Consider the following 23005-nt stretch of genomic DNA (forward strand, 5'->3'; position numbering starts at 1 on the left):
TGTTTTAAAAAAAATCATGGTACCGCAGTCAGTGCTGGATCCCGCAAAAGTCCCTTGGTTCTTCACAGGAGGTCTTGTGAGCCCTGTGAAATGAACATTTTATTTTTAATTTGGGATAGACACCCGCACTCATTAAGGGCCAGGGGATCAGAGTACCCCTACCCTGGCCCCTCATACTTATTTTCTTCTTAATTTCCAGGCATAGATACTCAGACCGTGTACCCTATAATGGCGAGCTCAACACTTATGTTGATGTTGTGACCAGCCAATCAGATCACTCTGTCCCATGGAATCGGGACCGTTCCCATTGGACCATGATAAGTGGCGGGGAAAACCCCTCTCTGGCAATCAGAATGCTCTATATTTTTTATCGCAGTACCGCAGGACTCCCTCTGGACCAACCGTCCAGGAAGCTCCCACGTTTGAATCTTAATTTCTCTAAAAACCCTGAAAGGATTTACACAAAAACACTGAAAAAGCATGCTTTCTGAGTAAAGACTTAGCTTTCTGCCAAATTTACTGCAATTCTGTTCTTCCCTCTACAGAGAACTCCCCGAAATGTTCCGGGAAGGATTTATGGTGGATTAACTTTTTTTTTCAAGTTTCTTGAAGCTTCGTCAAATTGTGCCATATTATTAGGAAAACAAAAAACATTATTCCTACAAAAGCACTGACCTAACTATAACTACACAGTTGGGACTGCCTCGAAGCAAAATAGAATATTATGCCTCCTACTTGAAAATGTTCCATGCTTTCTTTGCCTCCAACCTTTTCAAACGGGGCTGGCTCTAGTGTGGTGCGACCGGTGCCACGACAGAGTGACTTGGTGGGGGGGGGGGGGCAAATATATTGTGGCTTTGAAGGCACCTGCTCCAGCTTATTTTCTCTAGCAATGTCCAGGCAATAATAAAAATGTAAAGATATCTCTGGTGATGGGTCTGCTAGAGAGAAATAGGAGTTTTGTCCTAGTGGAAGTTTTGACTCATAAGGTAGCGTGGAGGGGTAATATTCCTGCTGTCAAGAACATGTGCCATGCAGATCATAGTAGTGCATATGATGTAAATAGTTCAGTGGGTTACTGCTTTTGTCACAGAGATTCCTTTGTTACTTGCTGTTCATAAGTTACAATCCTAACATAGAACAGTGGGCTATTAAGTCTCATCAAAAAGCTGTATGCAGACTGCAAGGTATAGGTTAGAACGTTATCTTTTCTCACCCAGTATTTCATTTTTCTAATTTTACAAGAAGGGCCAATTTGGGTAGAAACAAATTCTTATTGAAAAGACTGCCCCCAACCATGGTGTTATGCTTTAAATTCTGAGTTTGTTCTTCTCCAGACCAAGGACTCTTAAACTATACTGTCTACTAGAATGGATGACACGTGACTCCTATATCTTGTAGTCCTCTTTCTTATGCAACATTTCTTACACACTAATTCAGATATGTATGATTCATTGTATCAGTGTAATGTGCAGCGTTCTGACACCCAACACTAGAATGAGTGGCATTATAAAACAAAAGAAATGCATTTGAGAGGGCATCGTTATGGAGACTTGAGGTGCACTGTTAGAGGGTGGTAGTGAGGCAATCCGTAGCGAAGGACGTCAACGGGGGGAGGGGCTTGGGGGGGGGACAACAAACATTGTCACACCGGGCACCACCAGCACTAAAGCTGGCCCTGTTTTCAAAAACATCATCTACCGCCTGTTTCCCTATATCCCAAACGCTATCTACCTCCTATTTCTCTTATACTGTCCTGCTTCTAAAAATCATATATGATCCTCTTGTTGTCTTGCCTTCTGCTTTCTCAAAATATAAGCTGCCTTCTGCTTCTCTATGTATCAAACTCAACCCAACCCCTGATTCTCCTAATAATAAGTTCTCTTTTTCACTCTCATATACCAAGCTACCCCTGCTTTCCATTTCAGTGTACTATAAGGATCTCCCTGCACCGTGCTTTTAAACGCACTACATACTGCCTCCCTTTGAGAGCATCTTCCCTTTAAATCCCGATTCACCACACGGGCTAACGGGGTGTGACATCACATCACTAAAGTACCATTGAGTTGGGTAACAATAAACATCTGTTATTCAGTGCTAAGATACCCTTGGGTGAACGTCGCTTTACAAAAACACGTTATGTTATGTGTTACGGAAAGGTAGTGAAATATCTGCAACTAGGGAGCCAAATGCAGGGCACAAGTCCTAAAAAAAGAAGTGGGGGGACGCTGACGTCATGACAGGAAGTGACGTCATGAAAGGTGGCTTGCACCATCAGACTCATTGCCTCCCCTCGCTCACCCCATAGATGCGATTGCATCAGAGAAGCCAGCGCGTGAGCAGTGTTCTGAATGAGCTCCAGTCTCGTCCCAGAGAGGCCAAAGAGTGAATGTGTGGCTCCATTTGCTCCAGTAATCGAGCTCCCGGTAAAATAAGTGGGGGGACGCCGTCCACCCGCGTGGTACCCCGACTCGAGCCCTGGCCAAATGTATTTAGCGGTGTGGAGGGATCATGCATTTTGTACCACTTTTTCCCGAATATTTAGGTAAGTGTAATAAGAAGTGGTAAAGTCATGCAGTACGCATGTCGCAACTGAAATACCAGACCCAACGATGGCACCAAAAACTCAGTTATGGCTGAAGACGAGACACCTAAATCACATTCAGGACTTACGATAATGGTCTGCTTTAAACACAATACTTAAGAGCTGTGCGTTTTCACTATCAAGGGGCCTCTGCTGTGAGTCTTTCACCATCATGTGAAAAGCCTCTACCTGCGCTTGGTCCATTATAGGTATTTGAAATTAATCAGTCAGTGCTTAATGCGTCAGGAGGTTACTGTGCTTGCACAACCGATTGTCACGCCTAGTGCTTCCAATGACAGTACGAACGCAACTTCTAACAATCACACTCCTGCAAGTGTGACAATTCAGACTCTTCCAGGCCCCAAGGCTATAAGAATAGCTTGGATACAAGGTATAAATCATTTGTAATGTATTTTGAATTAATAAACAACTGTTGTTGTGCTCCTCTCTAAATCAGACGAGCAGCGCCACCATCTGGCAAACAGCCATAAATGCCGGTGTTGACAATTAAGTGCAGGTGCCGAGCACTGGAAACCACTGGCACAAATTAAACAGTGGATGGCCTCATTTTTTTGATTGCTTGTTGTGAGGTGTCCCTTTGCGATTATTAGCGCGCCCCATCACCAAACTTCAACAGGTTATCACAATCAGAAAATGAACAGATTGTGTCTCAGAAAACGTGAATCTACAGGCAGTAGTTTCCCCTCAGGATGTTCAGGCTTATATCCTGCAGCGCCTGTAAGCCCATGGTGTTGCAGTTGCGCTTCACAAATGTTTAATAATCATAAAAAGAAGACGAGAGGCTGGTGAGTCCTTTGACTGCCAAAGGAGTCTGCTTTAGCTTTTTTTTTTTTTAAATCTTTGTCATGATGTAAGTTTCTCCTTTCACATGCTTCTGCGCCCAAGTGACAGTGTCAGTAGATCAGAGTTACAAAATTCGCTCACAGAGTAGTCAAAAGCAAGGACTCTAAAATATGCATCTGCGTGCTAAAATATTTAGCAGGGGGTTGTCAGAAGACACTGTCTGATATTTATTGGCCTGTGTTGGAAAAACAGCAAATGCTGCTGGAAGAAAACACTCCAGTGGCTTCTTTATTGTCTCTTACCCCATTTGAACTCTTTCAGTGTTATTCGGGGGTGCTGCAACACCTCCCCCAACCCTAGTTCCAGTGCCACGGGCATAGTCTCTCTCTTCCTCCTGCTTCCACATGTAGCTCTTCCCCTAGTCTATTTCCTCATATAACATAATTTCACTGTTTCTTACTTCTAGGTGTAATGTACTCTATCTGTCCCTGATTTCTCTATATTGCATACTCTCTCCGCCCCTCACTTTTACATTTATTCTCTCTCTTCCTCCTGCTTCCACATGTGCCATGCTCTTCCCCTACCCTGTTTCCTCATATAACATAATTTCACTGTCTCCTACTTCTACGTGTAACGTACTCTATCTGTCCCTGATTTCTTAATATCGCATTCTCTCTCTGCCTCCAACTTTTCCACATATCCTCCAGGGGCAGCTCTAGGCTCATGGTGGCCCTGGGTAGGGAGCAGGTAGGGTGCCCCGTAAGAGGGGGTCCGGGCGGGGCGGAGCACGGAGGCCAGTGAAGAGGGGGGTCAGGGTGTTTGGACGTGGAACAGAGCTGGAGGCCTCCAAATCCCTGCCAGGGGCCGCCACGCAAATATGTATCCATCCTCAGGGTAATATTATATTAAGGATATATATTGGCGTGGCAGCCCCTGGGGTTTGATGGCCCTGTGCAGGTGCACAGCTTACACATGCCTAAGGCCGCCCCTGTATCCTCTCTCTGCCTCCCACCACTCTGTATGGTTTACTCTACCCTCCACTCTCTGCCCCTACTTCTCCATGTAGCATTCGAGATGATGTACAGTAGGCAGTGGAGAGTGGATACCTGCTCCTGGGTCAAAGGCTGGTGAAGTTGAGATGGTCATGATTGGCAGCCATTGAGGTGCTCCCCGAAGAGGTGGGTCTGAGCTCCTCTGTGAAATATGGGAGTGAGGGTGCAAGGCCAATGGGAGAAGGGATGTTTATGAACATAAATCCCTCCAACGCCAACATGAGTTGCTTTCTGGTCACTTCAGAGCACTTTGTTACAGCTGGTGGTGTAATCCCCATGTAGTACAGTGGTAGAGCATTATTGGGAACAGAGTAACTCATGACCCCGGCGTTGGTTTCTGACGTGTTCTTATATGTGTCAAGCTGTTTTGGATATGTGTTGAAGTGTAGAGGGTTTGTATGGGGTTAGGAAGAAGGGACAGCTGATGCCTCAGGTGAGAGCATTTGGTGTCTGGTCCAAATATGAGCCGGCTTCTCTCTTTGGGCTTCATCAAACGATGCAAGTTGCGTAACAGGCAGCCGTTATATTGCTCCAGTGCAGTTGGCCGCTCACTTCAGCCTGGGTTTTAAGGGTCCATCCAACCCTTACTTTTGAGGAGCCGGCCCTCAGTTCTATGTTTTATGACTGAACACTCAAATCGATGTGGGCACTTCAAGCTGCGCTTCTAGGACTGATGGGCGTAAACCTAATTCCATCAGCTGACCATGCCTTGTTGTGGCGTCTGATATTAGTCGAAGTATTACCTGAATAATTCTTTCTCGTGGAGTTTCCTCAACGGGGTGTCTTTAGGCACTGATTTTTTCGCCCAGAATCAACTCTGAGTCACAAAAATGTTCTTACAGCATCTAAATGGTGCTAAATAGCACGAGGTGCAAATTAGCTTCACACATGAAATTAAACTCATCCATCTCCAGGTCAATAGAAACCATTTTCTTTGGTTTCTCCTGCTGCAGTGGGAATTCTTTATGAGGTTTTTTTACATTCCAAACGTATTGTTTCTGTTTTCTTCCTTTTTACTTAATTTTCAGAAATTCCAGTTGTGACAGAAGTTAGATACTCAGTCTTCCTGGCACTGCAGGTGCTTGGTTCTAGAACACGATGGTAGGGTGCTTGGGACTAAGGATATTCAGTCTGAGGGCATCGCTGCAGGTTCTGTGGTGGAGAGCTACAGCTAGGGCAGCAGTCAGACTTCCCACCTCTAGTTAAGGTCGACAAGTGGTAGGATCCACATCTATAACTGGAGATGCTCCTGACTGCTTGGGAATATTTCTTAAGCCAGGCTTCCGGATGTAAATATATCAATGCAAGGTGATGCCTTGCCCAGCCCCTCTGCCTACCATCTGCTTCCTTGCACCTGAAAGTATTTATTACGTTCTTCTGCAGAGATCAAGAGCTCCAAAGAGCGCTACAGTGCAATTCACTTGAAAGACCAACTCAGCACATTTATTTATCCTGGTGACTGTTTTTTTTCGCCTGGTGATTGAATCTAATTTCACAGAATGACCTAATTCTTTAAATGATTTCCTTAAGATCCAATGGAGCCTGTCATCCCTCGACCAGGTGGGGTTTCTCAGAGACAGGAGAGGTTTATGGTCCAGTCAGTTCCTGTTTTCTTTCCTCTCCCATTTGGGTGGCACCATCTTTGTCGTTCTTTGTGCCGTGTGTGATACCTGTCTCAGTGCAATGTTTCCCCAGATTTGGCCTGTGGCTGGTTGGGAGAGGCAGGATGCCCCTAGCCAGAAAGGTGAGGAGTTTTCTCTCCATGCTTATGGCGTTCGCTTGCCTGGAGGAAATGCGGGGTAAGAAGTCTGCGATGCACATGGAACTCACCCCCAGGTTGGCAGACTCCACGAGAGCCTACTGATGGTCTCATACTTCTGTAACACAGTTGGCCTGATCAGTTATTCCTTCTGCTGGAAGAAAGGAACTTGGCAGCAGTGACTAAGTGCATCCATTCAATGCTGGCAGTTTGCGTGGCTTATTCAAAAGGAACAAGGAAGCTGCACTTTGCTGAGGGATTTAATTAAAAATGCCAAGCCTGTAAATGGAAGAGAGGCCTTTAAACTATTGTCTTTTGATTAGAAAAAGCACACAGTGGTATCACGGCTCTGTAGCTTTTGCTATTCTATTGATCTATGAGAGAGACAGGGGCTTGATTAGGTAATGCTACCTAGCACATGGGCAGGATAAAAGTGAGTTATCTGGGGCTTGTGTAGGCATCTGAACGCAGCCCTCTAACAAAGAAGATTGTGCATATTGAGGCAGGATGTAGGGCACCAGTGTATATATCCACCTGATCATGGTTTGGCTGACCGTAGCTTTGATTCTGGACGTGAATCTTGGTAGAGTTGGGGACCCTCAGGAAGCACGCGAGGATATTGCCTTATACTCCCCAAGGAGACCCACGTTTTGATGAAGGGGATCTCCCTTTGAATATTAAAGGTGAAAAGATCTGACAGAGGCTTACAATTGTCTCAGCCTGTGATATAGGGCTCTATCTTTCCAGATAGGTATCCAGATTCAGTGAAGAAGGATCTATTGCATGTCACTAAGATAGCCACTGAGACCGGCTACTTCTCCTGAGGAGTGCTTTTTACTTTCCTTGTTATTCTGTTAGTGCATTTTTAGTGTGCAATATTTAATGAAAGGTCACAAAATTTACATGAAATTTGGTGAAACTAAATGTTGTGTATTAAGTGAAAATTGAATCTGAGATTATACCTTGCAGTCAAAAGTCTTTCAAGATAGCGTAGGAAAATTTTAAGTCCTATTAGACATTTACTGCTCAAACAAGTCGCCCACAGAACAAAATTCTGTAAAATGTCACATAGCTTGAATTTTGGGATCATAATGAAAATCTTTCACAGGCTGACTGCTATCATCTTCTTTAATACGAGGCTACCATTTCAAAAGGTAAGTAATCACTTCCCACCACAGATCCTTCCTCTAAAGATGTAATTTACCATTTGTTTTCTAGGATTCTACAATTTCCATGCTACCCCAGTTGGAGGTTGAGACTGGATTCAGAAGCAAAAGAAATAGCTTTAACAGTCTCTTACTGGATCCACAATTTTCCAGTCACCCTTGAGGTGCAGATCCTGCTTAAGGACTATTGTCATATAGTTTGCACCCTGCGATAGAAAATGAGTGTTTGAGGACAGCATAACCATTGCGATGGTGTCAGACTGATTCTTTACACCCCCTCTGGATATGTTGTCCTACAGGCCAGCTAGACCGCAGTGCCACCATAAGTACCCCTAAACCTAGGAGGGAAGCAAATGGTTCTGGCAACCACTGAACATTACAACCTTGATCCGCCCAGGAATCGTGGTAACAGACTAGAACCCTTTTGCTCAGTCACTCTTGCTCTGTTAGTCTCAGAGAAATTTACAAGGAATACACAGAGGGGCTTTTTCAATGTTTATTATGAACCAATGTGATTCTTGTATAGAATATATCTGCTGCAATGATCAATAGCCAAAGCGTGTGAAAGTTATTAGAAGTACCAAGACAGTGAACAGGATAAAAAGTTCCACCACCATGCTAATACAGTGTATATATGCAGGCATATAAAACAATCTAGAAATCTAGCATTCTCCTACTATCCAGCGCCTAACCTCAGTGTCTAGGGCATATGTGTATGTGTTCTGCCAAGAATCCCCATACTGGATGATCCAATCCTGGTTACCTGAAGAGAAAGAATGTAAGTCCCTGTCTTGGTCACAAGCTGGACACCCTTGCAGAGATATTTGCAAGCTGCTGGGATGAAGCTTTAGCGTGTAGAGACCTCACCAATTACAGCCAAGCACTCCTCTAACTAAACCCGGAAATGCTTCTTGATTTATAATCAAAAGCATCTTTGCAAGTCCTGCGCAGCAAGCCAGCATTGCTACAGTCTATAGATCGCTGTGTCGCCTCGTGGATGAAAAATAGAACAATATTTGCACTATGTGTGTCAAGGCCTTGTACTTGGTGTTGAAGGAGTCGTGATAATGTTAAGCAAAGCAGAATCTGTAAGTGAAGCAGTTTCAGAGAAACTAATCCAACAGTGTCGCGCACGCAAATGTGTGTAAAAGGTTATTGTATGAGCGGAAAGTCAATGCAAGAGACATGTTCATAATAAAAGATGGTAGCATTTTTACATGGGCCTAACTAAGACACACAACACTATAATTTGGCAATCTCCATTCAATCATTCATCCAAAAAGCTGACCAACCTAAAAAGAGAAGTGTAGTGTCACATTTTGGTTGGATATGCATTACTAAGACATTCAATGCAATGAGCTTCTCCGACTTGTCATGACCACTTTCCTTTTCAAGCGGACACCCACTCATTTAAACCATATATTTAAGATTTGGAGTTTTGTTATGTCTCGTTGAGAAACCTTGCCCCCTTTGCATGACATCTAAGAGCCATTCCTGCTTCACCTTCTGCGTAGTATCGCAACACTGGTGATGAGATTTAAAAAGAGTATGGCTGCCAATGTATGTACTGAAAGAAGCAAGGAGACTTGATAGCACTGTATGATGGACTTTCAAAGTTAGGTGACTGAGAGTAGGCTGTACTGAAGAGAGGTTGCACACCTGTCAATGTTTTCTGCACACCAACCGATATGCAACCGCACCTTGATTCGCACTGCAACTGAATAAATAATCAATGGCAGTTTCCCATTCTGCAAAATTCCCATTCACAGGGAGTCAAAAAACTCCTGTCTCATAAATTTGCTTGCAACACAAGCCACTTCGTGACTCCATGTGAATCGCTGCATATACAGGAATGGAGGCTTTGTTAGGGACCTCAGACTTCCAGCTGCATTCGTATTTTTTTTCCAAGTACCTACTGTCCCTTAAAGGGACAGGGGCTGCTTTCAAAAATAAATAATGGCTTTCGATCAACGGGCACCAGGGAGCATGCCGTGGGCCCCTGGACCACTGTCTGCATTCACCATTTCACCATTCACATCCAGTCACGGTTGTCATGTTGCAAATGGGTGACCACCTCCTGCTGGGTCTTGGTACCAGAACAAAGGTTTTTCGCCTGCAAATTTGGTCATCAACTATTAATGCATTGAACAACACTGGCAAAGGACAGGAGCACACCCATTACATGCATGGTTTAGAATTCAGGATGGGTTGCAATATATAACATGTGCATTGTGATACACTATTGTGGGATCAGAAAACACATGATTTTCTGATTTGCAGGCTTTGCAACTTCAAATACTTTTGTACATCTAGCCCCAAAATCCTGGTGAGAAAACCTTAAACACACACAGACTGCATCACAGAGAAAAAAAGAAGCATACAACCAAACACAACATAGTGTCGACACAAGTAACTAGGAGTCGCCAAAGGAAAAGACAATGAGTGAATGATGCGGGTGAAGCTAAAGCGATAGGTAAAGCTGCGAATCAAGATCCACTGATGCCAAACATCTCAAAGTACAGAGAGACTGAAATCAGGAAACATGGCGGGAGTAGCTGCAACCCAGCAACCAAAACACTGAAGAAAACGTTGTCTGCTGCGGTCAGGTTTCAGAGCTGAATGAGAGAAAGAAGGTCTTGGATTCCACTTTAAGAAAAGCTAACTCTCCCAAGTGACTCTTCTCGTTCTGGCCTGCTGAAAGTCGAGGTGGACGGGCCTACATGTTTAGAGGCTTGTTCATCTGAAACCTCAGGCAAAATTGTTCAGAATTAGTACATCAGGCATCTCTCTTCCAGCATCTGTCCTAGAACCATAGCATGAATCAACAAACAGAAGCTAAAGACAAGAGTGGAACGCCTCAGAGTTCATCTAAACAGTTCATTCATTGGCATATATAATCCCATTTGCCTAAATTATGATTTCCCATACTTTTCAAACAAAATGTGAACGCAGCCTCGTCTACAACTACCATACACGACACAATGATTCCATTTTGACTCCTTCCGACCAAGATAGATATTTCCTGATACACACATACTAGCCATATGCTTTTGCTGTTCAGGCTTAGAATGTCACACATCTTCTCTAACACATCTTACGTCTGCAAGAACAGTAAGACAGACACTTGGGCTACACTGCATATCTTCTTTCAGCGCCACTTCTTACTTAGGGCAAACAATGCTCTCAAACTTTTTGGTGGCAGGCTATGTGCTTGCTGCTGTTTCCCGTGCCACAACTTTAGCTGCTCATTTATAACTTATTCCTTTTTACATTAAGATTGAAAGAAGGGTGAAGGCCAATTACTTTCTTCTCCCATCTTACCATCCCCTATTTCAATTACTGTAATTGGTGCTAATTGTTAATTAAATCAAGTTGAAAACAATGGAACTCATACCACGAGAGAGGCGGTGGGTATGTTTATCTCTGTGGTTGGAGAGGTAAATATCAAACGGTGCATCTGCCAGGTTCCAGGATTTTGTATCTGGGGTTGGGGCCATAAACAGCATGAAGGAGCATAGGTGAGTTGTAAAAGTGCTGAGGTGTGTATAAAAATCAAAGGGAGGTTTCAGGAAGCCTGTTCCTGTAGCAAATGGGAAAATCTGTCCAATACTGAGCATGGCTAAGAAGAGAGAAGTTAGATACCTTAAGTAAAGAGAGTTGTAATGAATACCAGGGTTTCTCTGTGTTAGACCTCTAGTTGGCTGAGGTAGGTACCTTAGTCCAAAAAGAGGCCCTTACTTCCACGTCAGGGAAAGGAAGGACACCTTCTCAGATAGCCCCTGCTCACCCCCTCGGTAGCTTGGCACGAGCAGCCAGGCTTATCTTCAAGGCAAGTGTGTAAAGTATTTGCAACCACGCTTTCAGTAACCCAATGATGATACCACAAATGGATTCCACACGAGTTTCATAGAAAAACAAGTATATGATTATCTAAAAAGATATACGATGAGACCACGCAATATAAGTCCAACATATGCATATTTGTAATATTCCTCCTGGCCGGCTATTAGGCCAGCGAGCCCTTGTAGGTTCTGGTGGTATTAATGAGCAATTCTAGATGATCCAATGCAGTCCTAATGCAATGCTATGCAGTTTGGAATGCAAGGATCAGGCACTTTGCAATGTAAAAATAATGCAGTTCGTTATGAAACAATCAAGCAGTTCGTAATGCCAAAATAATGCAATGCGTAACTCAACAATCAGGCAGTTCGTTATGTAAACTAATGCAATGCGTAATGCAGCAATCAGGTAGTTTGTTATGCAAAAATAGTGCAATGCGTAATGCAACAGTCAGGCAGTTCGTAATGCAGAAATAATGCAATGCGTAATGCAACAATCAGGTAGTTTGTAATGCAGAAATAATGCAATGTGTAATGTAACAATTAGGTAGTTCGTAATGGAGAAATAATGCAATGCATAATACACTCCAGCACCGATCACAGTGCTTTAGATGGTTTCTCTGCCACTCGTACTGACTCGCGATCAGCTTCTGCCAACATATGCCCCCAACACGGGTATGGTGTAAACCAAAGTGCAGCTCCACACTCCGGCCCCCGTACTTCCACACCTCGGCAAGTACGGGCCGCGATACGAGCTGAGGCAGAGGCTCGCACTGCAAGAATGGGAGAGGCCAAGAGTGTCTCTCTTCGAGCCCGCACCCCGCCCTAGGCGGCGACACACATTACCTGGGGGGTGCGACCTCGCTCCCCTCTCCTCTTCTTGCGACTTGGGCCTCCGATGTGACTTTGTGGATTCTGGGCAGTGGAACTCGGGCCCTCCCCTGACGGGGTTGGTTCGAGGTCCCGCTCTGCCAACGTTGGGCTCGGGCCGGCGGCACAGCTCCTCTGGGGATGCCAGTCCAGGCTGGTGGCGATAACGAAGATCTCAGGCTGCAACAGGGCACACGCACAGAGCGTCGCTCAGACTCACTTGTGCTTCGGGACGGTGTGCATGATCACAGGGCAATCCTCACGAAGGTCTCAGGCTGCAAGAAGCACACGCACCCAGCGTCGCTGAGACTCACTTGAGTTTCGGATGTGCACGATCACCAGGCAATCCTCACGAAGGTCTCAGGCTGCAAGAAGCACACGCACACAGTGTTGCTGAGACTCACTTGAGTTCCGGGTGCATACGATCACAGGGCAATCCTCACGAAGGTCTCAGGCTGCTCAAAGCACACGCATACACCGTCGCTGAGACTCGCTTGGACTCCGAGTGTACACGATCACAGGACAATCCTCACGAAGGGCTCAGGCTGTAAAAAGCACACGCACACAGCATTGCTGAGACTCGCTTGCACTCCAGGTGCCTACGATCACAGGGCAATTCTTACGAGGGTCTCAGGCTGTAAAAAGCACATACACACAGTGTCGCTGAGACACACATAGAAACTTTTGTGTTCCTGAGTTTCCACAACAGGGATCCAGCTCTCCTCAGGCCCCTTGGGACAAGTTACTTCAGGACACAGCACACAGCAAAGTCCTTTCAAGCAGAGGGACACAGCACACAGCAAAGTCCCTTAGCCTCTACTTGGTTAAATCAGTAAACTGCAGGCCAGCCCTAGAACACACAGCAAGGGTCAGTCCTTTCCTTCAGTCTCTTCAGCTGGTTCTTCCTTGGCAGAGGTTCCTTTTGACCACGAAGTAGTTTCAGTCCTTTTCAGTCTTGAGCAATTCAATGTTCAGGGGTTTCAGCTGTCATAGTTATACCCCTCAAAGCCTTTGAAGTCTTTGGGTTCAGGGGGACACTGACCCCTGTTCAATCCAGTTCTGGGTGTCTCCCTGCCAGTGACACTTTTTTCCTTTGATAGTGGGGGTCTGGATCCCTAATCACTCAGCAGGAGATGGAGCCATTGTTTTATGGTGGCAGCCCAGGCCTCTTCACCTCTAGGGGCTACTTCTCCCCCCTACACTCCAGATGCATGTCAGCCTGTTGCTGTCTCACCTCCTCCCCTGGGTCAAGACATTGCCCAGATCCTATCACTTTCAGATCCAGACAGTCAATCTACAACCAAGCAGAGACACACAGAAATGTTAGAGCACAAAAACCCAGCCACTTCTAAAAGAGTGGTTTCTAAACACACAATGCAAAAACCACCTTCACAAAAAGATGTGTTATTGAATTGTGAGTTTAGGCACACTAAACGTCCCCTCTCCATCTTATGCCTTTGGGAAGATAGGCTGAAAACATATTACACAGCCTCCCCATTCTATCCTATGGGCAAGATGGCCTTTCAACAGTGAAAAACGAAATAGAGAGCATTTCACTGTCAGGACATGGTACACACCTTAGTGCATGTCCTCCTTTCACATACACTGCACCCTGCCCAGGGGGGTACCTTGGACCTACCATAGGGGTGTCTGATGCGCATAGAAAGGGAAGGGTAAGGCCTGGCAAGTGGGTGCACTTGCCAGGGCAACATGGCAGTTTAACAAACTCCGCGCAGGCACTGCAGCGGTAGGCCTGAGCTCTCTCTTTTAAGGCTACTTGTGTGGGTGGTACACTTAGTGCTGCAGACCCACTAGTAGCATTTGCATTCCCAGCCCTGGCACACATAGTGCACTTTACTAGGGACTTTACCAGTAAGGCAAACACACCAATCAAGGACAACCAATTACCATTACACTTTACGCAGGGAGCACTTGCACTTTGACACTGATCAGCAGTGGCAAAGTGCCCAAAGCATCTAAGTTGGCAACACCATGTCAGAAAAAAGGTCTAGGTGAAAAGCAAAAAGTTCAGGGAACTTAAGCCAAAAAGGGCCAAGTCCAACACTCTGCAAATTGCTTATCTTTGAAACATCGCTGTCAGTAATATGGAGCCTCTGCACTTTTTAGGTTTCGCTTGAGACAGTGCACATGCCCTGTTGGTAAAATCTATTGTTAACAAAAAAAACTTAAAACGGGCTTGGAGCCCGCCCATTACTCACCAGTACTTACTAATATTTGTTGGCTTCCACGTTGTTTTACATTCCTTTCTTCTGGCTGGTAAGCGCAATCTGTTCCTCCCTCCTTCCTTCCTGGGTCTTCAGTGTTGCCTAGGCCGTGGAGCATAGATCTAATACAGCTTCCTGTCTGCGGCAGGTGCCCATACCATGGTCCCGGGCTGCTGCAGACACTTTTTTTTACGTGTTGATATGTACTATAGAAGAGTGCAAGTAGTTGCAGTCTGTCTCCTTCCCCCTCCCTCGTGTTGCTTTCAGCCCCTGTCCTCCTTCTCCTGTCCGTTGTTTTGCTGCTCCCCCCCTCCTCCCTCGCACCTCTCTCATGTTAAGCCATGTTTCATAACAGCCCACTCTCCTGCTGTGCAACATGTCTAACAAGCATCTGCAATGCATTAGGTCTCACATTTACGTGAGTTTGAGCTATTGGCATTGTAAATGACTATGCCTTTTATTTATATTTTGCTATTTAAAACATAAATAAAAGGCATTGTCATTTACAATACCAAGAGCATAACCTCTCGCAAATGCGAGACCTATTGCATTCCAAATACTTTAAGGCATTCCTGAGTTGCCTCCTTCTGTCTCCCATGGCCCCTGAAGAGCTAATCATTTGCTATGAGTTAAATAAACAAGCCAGTGGTCACAACTGCACACAAGAGAACCTCCTGTCCTCCTGTAGTAAGAGAAGCTCATTAAATAAAATAGTGCTTACAGACTAAAGAAGACGTACCGTGTAACAACCGAAGTAAAAGGGCCAGTCTTCATGGGAGGTTACAAATGAAGACAAGGCGGTACTAAGGAGGGAATAACCAGCCTAATAACAAATCAGAAGCCAGCATTTACAAAGGAAAATGACACAAGCCAATCACAAATATGGGCAGAGTGGGTGGGGCTTCAAGTACATACTTCAATACAACATGGCTCGCAGATAACACATGCACTGCCCAGGCTCGACCGAAAAACATTGATAAAGCCAATAGATCTCTCATTGGTGAAACCTGTTGGCTTTGCAATGCTTATTTTTCATGCTGCCACTGTGTCAGGGAGTGGTACTGTATATAGCTGGGCCTTGGACACGGCATGGGCCCAAGAGTTGTTCTGTGTCTAATGCCGTTTGGGCAAGGTTCATGGTATGGACATGAAATTGACTCCGTGTCCAAAGCCCTCTGGGAACAGCCTTGGAAAGAGAGTACTATGGGCAGGTTCACTGGGCTACATGGGGCATCCAAAGACTATTAGCAGTGAATCAGGGGTGTTAATCACCTTTCGGGTGCACAACATTATTTCCACAGGGTGCAACAAGCAAGAACGGTGTGAATAGGAGTTCGGTCGACAGCATCACATGGAGTTTTCATATACTGTCACTGCTTATTTTTTATTCCATTTACATCCTGATTATGGGATAGTGGTTAAAAACCCATCTCTGTGCAAACACACCACCGTTCTCCTCTCGACGCAGTTCGGCAGGTGAAACCATCCAAAACTTTATTGAGGGGAAAAAGCAGGAAAAAGGCAAGACCCGTGAAATTCGATGTGGTAAATGTTGATTCTGGGTGTTATGCCTCATTTCCAATTGGAATTGAAAAAATAGCAGTATGTGGTATTCACTGCTCCTGGTAATTACGTCACCCAGGGTATTGGCATTTACCGGATGCAATAAATAAACCACTCTTTTGCATCCTACTTGGAATAGGGCCTGATCGATTCTTTTTTGCAGGTGTTTTTGTTGTATCAGAAACATGTTATCCTTCATGCTTTCCTTCTCTCACTTCATCTCTATCCCCCTACTGGTAGCTGGTTTCACTAACCTGAATCTGATTTTTAATCTATTTCAATGCACTTTTTAGTCTTCTTCTGTGTCTGTTTCTGCACTTTCTCTGTCCCTTTTCCCTCTCCTTACTTCTTAATCATTCCCTGGCTGTCTTCTTCCGCAGGTCTACTTTCTCTCTTCCATAACTCTCTGAATTCCTCTTTCCCCCTGTTCTTCACGTCCTTTTCATTCTCTGTTGCACTGTTACTGCCTTCAGCCCCCTGCCTCGTCTCTATCTTTGACTTTTCCATGCTTCTTTAGCTTTCTCCCTCTCCTTCCTCCTTTTCCTCTCTGTCCTCTGCTCCCTGGCCCCTCCCCTAACCTTCTCTCCCTCACCTCATGTTTGCGGCTTCCCCCAGCCTGCCTCCCTGCATCGACTCACCTTTTATTCCTTCCTTGACATGACAAGTCACGCAATTATTGCCTAAGTAGAATAATGCAATAATTATAGTATTGTGCATTAGTTTCATAATTTTAGATGCCTTGTCTAATCTGCTGACAGGAAGTAACGCTGTGCAGCTCTTTGCTCTGCCTCTGCTTCACTGCTCGCCTCAGGCGACCTACTCCCCCGTTCACCTCCTTCTCACCTTGAACAAGTCAGACTGAGGCCTGGGTATATCCAACCGGAGTGAGCACAGGCCTCTTTTGTCTCTCATTGGAGAACTCATTTCTCAAGGTGGCGCCATGGATCTCAATTAGAAGTAGCCAATGCTAACCCTGTGGGATGACAAGATTTTCAGAACAAAACAAAACGGGACAACCGCTAACATAGAAATAGGACTAAATGTCATGGACACCAATTCACCTAAATACTATGGGTAGCAGAAGTGACATCACACACCCATAGACCTTAATGGAATCACAGGTAGTTACTTATGTCTACTACCCATCCTCACGTAAAGGTCATCAACCAAGGCTCTCCAGCCATCTCTGTCCTGGGCTTTTCTTTCAATGTTACTTCAGGTGTCATCCATCTGCTTGGAGTCAGCCTCAAGGCATTGGCACCTGGTGTTTCTTGGCCTTCCCCTTTTCCTTTTCCCTTGAGGGTTCCAGGTCAGAGCTTGCTGGATGATGTTTGATGCAGGCTTGGCCAGCCGATTTGGAACATTTTCCTCAGACAGGTGTTGATGAAGGTCTGGATTTTGTTGGTGGTGATCGCCATTGTTGTCCTTCAAGTTTCTTTTAATGCGGTGTTAAAAAGCTTGATCTGTGTTTTCAGTGTTAGGACCTCAGAGCTTCAGATCTCCTTTAGATGAATGAAGGAAGGCTTTGCTTTGCCGATTCTTGCCTTGACGTTGGCTTCTGTGCAGTCCTGCTTGTCTATGACATTGCCCAGATAGGTGAAGGCCTCAACCACTTCCAGTGCATCACCTGAAAGAGTGACTGCAGTTGTGTTGCCCGTATTCCCTTACAGATCTTGATTTTTTTCCTCGTAACTGTTGAGGCCAGGTTCTGCTCATGTAGCGGGCACATCGTCGGTCTTCTCTTGCATCTGATGATGGGTATTAAAGAGTAAGGTCAGATCATCTGCATAGTGACATCACAGATAGCCAAATCATATGATCAGTGGCCATGAATTGTCCCAGGAGGTTATATCACATGACCATAACCCTTAACCATGATGATATCACTATAAGTGGCATTGTGTAAATTCTATAATAACTTCCTGCATAGATGTCATTTTAGATATCATATATATTAGGGTGCTTACATAATCTCTGAAAGTTCTGGGGGGTATCACTAGCCCTGAATTGTGGCAAGTGAGTGATGCAAGTGTTCAAAACTTCTCCCACTATGGTTCAGGCAATCATTTTCCAGAGAAAATGTTGAAAGAAATGGGGGCAAGAAGGTGCATTTTGATGCGCAACTTTCACATCAATTTGTTAAAATGCCACAGGCTTTGAAGGGACACTCCTTACATTTCAAATATTTTCATTGTGTGCAAAGCTGATAAAACACAATGAGTGGACCCAATTTTTATCAAACTGTGCTATCGGTGCCCCATGTGCCAAATATGATCATTGTGCTATGACTAGCATTTTGCATGGGTGGCTTCTTAACCCAAATATTACATACAATATAAAATAACTAGAAACTTGCCATTAATGCCATCCATATACTCTTACCTCCGTATGTTAGGGCTAGCAGTTTGTCACAATTGTTGTTTCTTATATGCCATGGGTATTTTCCCTCGTTACAATAGTTATCTCCAAAGTGCTAGTGCCACATTTTGCCACAGGTGGCCCATTCCAAGAACTTTTTCAACTATGCCAACTCCAGTATTTCCCCATGGGTACCCTTTATGACAAGAATTATCTCTAGTATGCCAGTACCAGTTTTTACCACTATGCCAAGGATTACCTCCATTACTTCGGAGGGAGAGGTGTGGCACAGCGGCCAGAGTGGCTTACTCCTGAGCACGGGGCTCACGGTTCGATCGCCAATGGAAGCTCAGCTCAGCATCAGGTGACTCTGGGCAATAGCTATCTTATTATCCCTGATGCCCCCAGCACCTTGAAACCTTAAGGGGTGATATGTTTGCGCTTTACATATATGGATTATTACTAATTCTCACTCACTTAGACTCATTCACACTCACTCATTCATTTATTTTCACTAACTTGGACTTACTCATTCAATGTCACTCACTCATGCACTCACTTTATATCTCACACCCTAAATCTCACTCTCACCATCACTCGCTCTGACTCTCACATCCTCTCTCATTCACACTCACTCACTCAAATTCACTATCTGACTCAGGCATACATTCTGACTCACACTCACTTCCAGTCACTCTAACTCTCACTGCCTCTTTTTCTCAGTCACTGCCCTACTCACTCATTCTCACTCACATTGGTTCTCACAGTCTGTAACACACCCTCATTCATTCACACTCACAGCTATTCTAACTTTTGTTCAGTCTCACTCACTCTGACTCAATCTCACAGATTATCTCTTGCTGTTACTGACTCTCACTCAATTTGACTTAACACGTGCTTACACATACATTCACACATGCACACACTCTCTCAGATAAACTCACTCTTGCAGGCAAGCACAAGCACATCATATATTTGAAAGCATTTTTTTCACTTACCTCAGCTGCCATGGAAGGTCCCACTCCAACTAATTGTACTCCATTTTGTATTACACTAATAGTAAATAATATTTTAAACCTTTATTGTAATGAAAGAATTGGCAGAAAACAGGGAAAGTGGAGCCCAGCTGACATCAATAAGGATTTGCTACCCCTGCATTCCTTTCACTGATTTGCCATTTCTGAGGCCAGGAGTCACAGTGGCAGAACCAGGGATTGCAAATGGACAAGCTGGGGGGGCTCTGCTGCGAACCCTGGCAACTCCTTAATGCCATCCATGCTAAATGTTGGCACTACAGTAGGTAGTTATAGTTAGGACACAGTTTCCATAGGAAAAGCATTTTTTAGGTAGCTCTCATCATGAGATGCTCCTCTTGTTGGTCCTGTTATGTGAGTCTTTTGGACTTAGTTCCTGGTTTGTTTTTTTAATTCATGAATTCTAAACAAAGTCCCACATTGTGGAATTCATTCAAATGCTTGATAATTTGGTAAGAGTTGTACATTTTATGGAATAATTTTAATAATGTGTGGATGGTTCACCTTCAACACTGGTGAAGATACCTGATATAATTAAATGTATTAGGTTTCAACAAAGTTCTCGTTGCACCTGGAAGTGGTTGTATTTTGGTACATTCCTTTCATGCTTATAAAGTAGGTGAGAATTTGATAGGTTATATTAATATAAGGGATAGTGACAGTTATGGTATGTGCCATAACGATTTTCCCAATCCCAACATATATTATTGATCTGTTGGTGGTGGGGTCTGGGGTGGCAAGGGATGTAGTTAGAATCATGGGTGATCAAAAGGATTCCTCTCACATAGTGTGCAACCTTCTGTACCACCAGAGGTTAGCGTTCCAGATCAGGTATAGGGGCTCCGTGCTCGAGGCATGTACTTGGTTTCAACAAGTTTATCCATTTTGGGGATTGGAGTGTTGATCCACTCCAAGTGAATCTATTGGACATTGGTTTGTTAAAAAAAGCTCAATACTGAAAACATGGTGTCCTAGGTACTTAGAGCCATCTGATAATACAAGATATGTTACTTTAATTTGGTCGCCGTACAATCCTGCTTCCCTAGGACCCCTTCTAATAAATCTGTTTCTGACTCTCATTTCAGGGGAACTGTACATCGGAGGCCTGAGCAAGAATATGTTTAATACACTACCCAAGTTGGTAGCCTCACGGGATGGCTTCCAAGGGTGTTTGGCCTCAGTGGACCTCAATGGCCGCCTACCAGATCTGATGGCAGACGCCCTGCACAGAGTGGGCCAGGTTGAGAGGGGATGTGACGGTAAGCGATTGAATCATTCTGTCCGTGCTTGCTGTGTGTCGGTAATTACAATTTGAGTTGATGTTTTTGTAACCAGCAACAATATCTCCAGAGGAGAAGAGGGTCTGCCCCATGCCTCCCGACAAGAAGCATCTTAGGGACAAATCCAGAAACAAATACCATAAGCTGGAATATAGTTTTGTTCACTGTAGGTATAGAGTTGAGTGTGTGTGTATGTTTGTATACTGCTAAGGAGGATGTATAATGCATTGTAACATTTGTATAGTACTTTTCTACCCCTTACATGACTGCAAAGCTCATCAGTCTTACTATTCCTACCCAAGCTGTCAGAGAATTTGCTAACTTTGTAGTAACAGGAATTTATGGAAAACTATTTTGATGGCTACCTCTACCTACAGATTCCTCACCTGCAGAATAATCCCAGTAGTCAGAATGGATCCAGAAACTTCAACGGTCTTGCCTTATTGGTAGGAGTGCTGTTTTTTATCGATGCCTAAAGTGGCGTTAGATGATGTCACTGAAGACATATAGTGCGCACCCTGGCACATCAACATCAGTTCCCTTTTTCCTGTACCTTCAATGCAGATTCGGAGCTCACGCCCTCCTGAGAGTTGTGAGTTTTTCTCACAGAAATGTCATACTCTACTCTACGCAGTGGTATGTTGCCTCCAAAACATTTAGGCTTTAAGGCTTGTAGGGATTACGAGGGACAGATGTCTTCATGGATCCACACTATATATGCTTACAGTCCTTGGGATCACACCACAGTTCCCGTTCTGGCGATTTGTGTTGCAGTATGCATCCAAAGGCCATCAAGGAGAGTGAGGACAAGTTGTTTATGGCATATGAGGACATGCGGAGCCTCAGGAACAAAAAAGAAGCAGCACAGTAAGCCTAAGAAATTCTCTGGAAGAGGTAGATCTTCCAAGTGAACCCAATCTCCCACAGAAACCTCCCATTTGGAGTCAGAATTTGTTCTGGTGGAGCTTTCTGCATGGCTCCCTGCCAGTGCCCTCAGCCAGACATGAAGCCATCCTCCTTCTTACTGGATTCATCAATGCCAGCATCGCAGATGTCAGATTTCCTCACACTGACACCATTGTTCTTGGCGTTCGCAACACCTAGTATGTACCCAGCTGCATTCCTTAATACAAAGTTTGCCATTATTGCGCCAGGGCATCTCACTCATCAGGCACAACTACTTGGCCAGGAACACCTTTTGGCTTCCTCATGTTCCTGCTAATGGCGCCATATGGCGCAGGACCTGTAGTACCTGTGCCTGCACCAGCCATCACACCAACGCACACCTACACGGTTACGCATTCGTCATCACAACCAACACTGCCACCACCACCTCTGCTGGAGGAGCACAAGGTTCCATTAGTGCCACTTCCTCTACCCTTGGAGCCTCCTACTCAAAAGAGGTGTAGGAGAGAGGCACAGAGGCTTGTTGCAGAAGAGGATTACAGGCGAAAGATACACAATATCTCTGGTTGAGACTCTGACCCCTTGAGCCTATGCCTCCAGGAAAATGATGGCGTTGGAAATCCTTATGATTTCCCCCAGCCTTTCCTCCTCCAGTGGTCTGGATACTTCGCCTGAGTTGGTCATTCAATTTCCTGCTGACCTCCTACCTCAGAGGTTCTACCCCTGCATTCTGTCATAAAGAAAGCAGCTGTGTTCTGGACCTACTACTACCTTTGATAGAAGTAAAGACAAATGTCCTCATAGATGTTCTGCTACCATTGAATCTCCCATCTGAGCCATTACTGCCCCTCAATAAGGCCTTGATAGAATCTATCCTAGCAGCCTGGGGAAGCCATCTTCTGCACTTGACATAGCTAGTGGTCAGATTATATTGCCCTACTCCTGGTGACCAATCATTGCTTTTTGTGCACCCTTCCCTAGAGAGCTTGAAAAATCAGCCATCCTGCTAATCCAGACTGATACATGGCACCTTTCCCTGAAGCCCTTCAGGTGGAGAACCAAGAGGTCAGAAGGATGGGGGAAGACAATCTCAGCTAACAGCATGGCTCTGAAGTTGTTGAATGCAAATTGCCTTTTAGCCTGTTTCGTTCATGCCCTGTGGGACATGGCTCAATTGATAGTGCCTCATGTTACAGAAGTCCTGAATGAGAAGAAGAATATTTCCCAACAACACCAGTTTATAGGGTTAGTACTGGACACCACCCTTCTCAGTGCCTTTCCTTCACCTCAGATTATTGCCAAAATCCAGGAAATGGTCTTTTCCTTTAGACAAGGCATAAGAGTTCTCATTCTGAAGGTCCTAAGATTCCTAGGCCTGCTAGATTCCTGCTTTCTCCAAGTCATGAATTCACATTGGCATATGAGGGCTCTGCATTGTTACCTCTGCAGGCAGTGGCTATAGTACAGAGGAGACCTGTCCGACTATATGGTTATCTCCCTCAGCACTGCAATGGAAGTGGCTTGGTGTGGGGAACGAGACGACCCTCAGCTATGGGATGGCCTTC

General features: G+C 44.8%; 1 protein-coding gene across 9 annotated transcripts in view; it reads left to right on the plus strand.

Annotated features, from left to right (window-relative positions):
- NRXN2 (neurexin 2) overlaps positions 1-23005 on the plus strand; it is a 2155080-nt gene that overhangs the window by 1345592 nt on the left and 786483 nt on the right. For all 9 annotated transcript variants that reach the window (XM_078660761.1, XM_078660766.1, XM_078660765.1 and 6 more), the window contains one exon: positions 20340-20513. In XM_078660761.1, coding sequence (XP_078516887.1) covers positions 20340-20513 — 174 coding nt within the window. The remainder of the gene's footprint in view (positions 1-20339; positions 20514-23005) is intronic.

This window comes from Lissotriton helveticus, chromosome 9 (genome assembly GCF_964261635.1).
Source record: "Lissotriton helveticus chromosome 9, aLisHel1.1, whole genome shotgun sequence".
Lineage (NCBI taxonomy): Eukaryota > Metazoa > Chordata > Amphibia > Caudata > Salamandridae > Lissotriton > Lissotriton helveticus.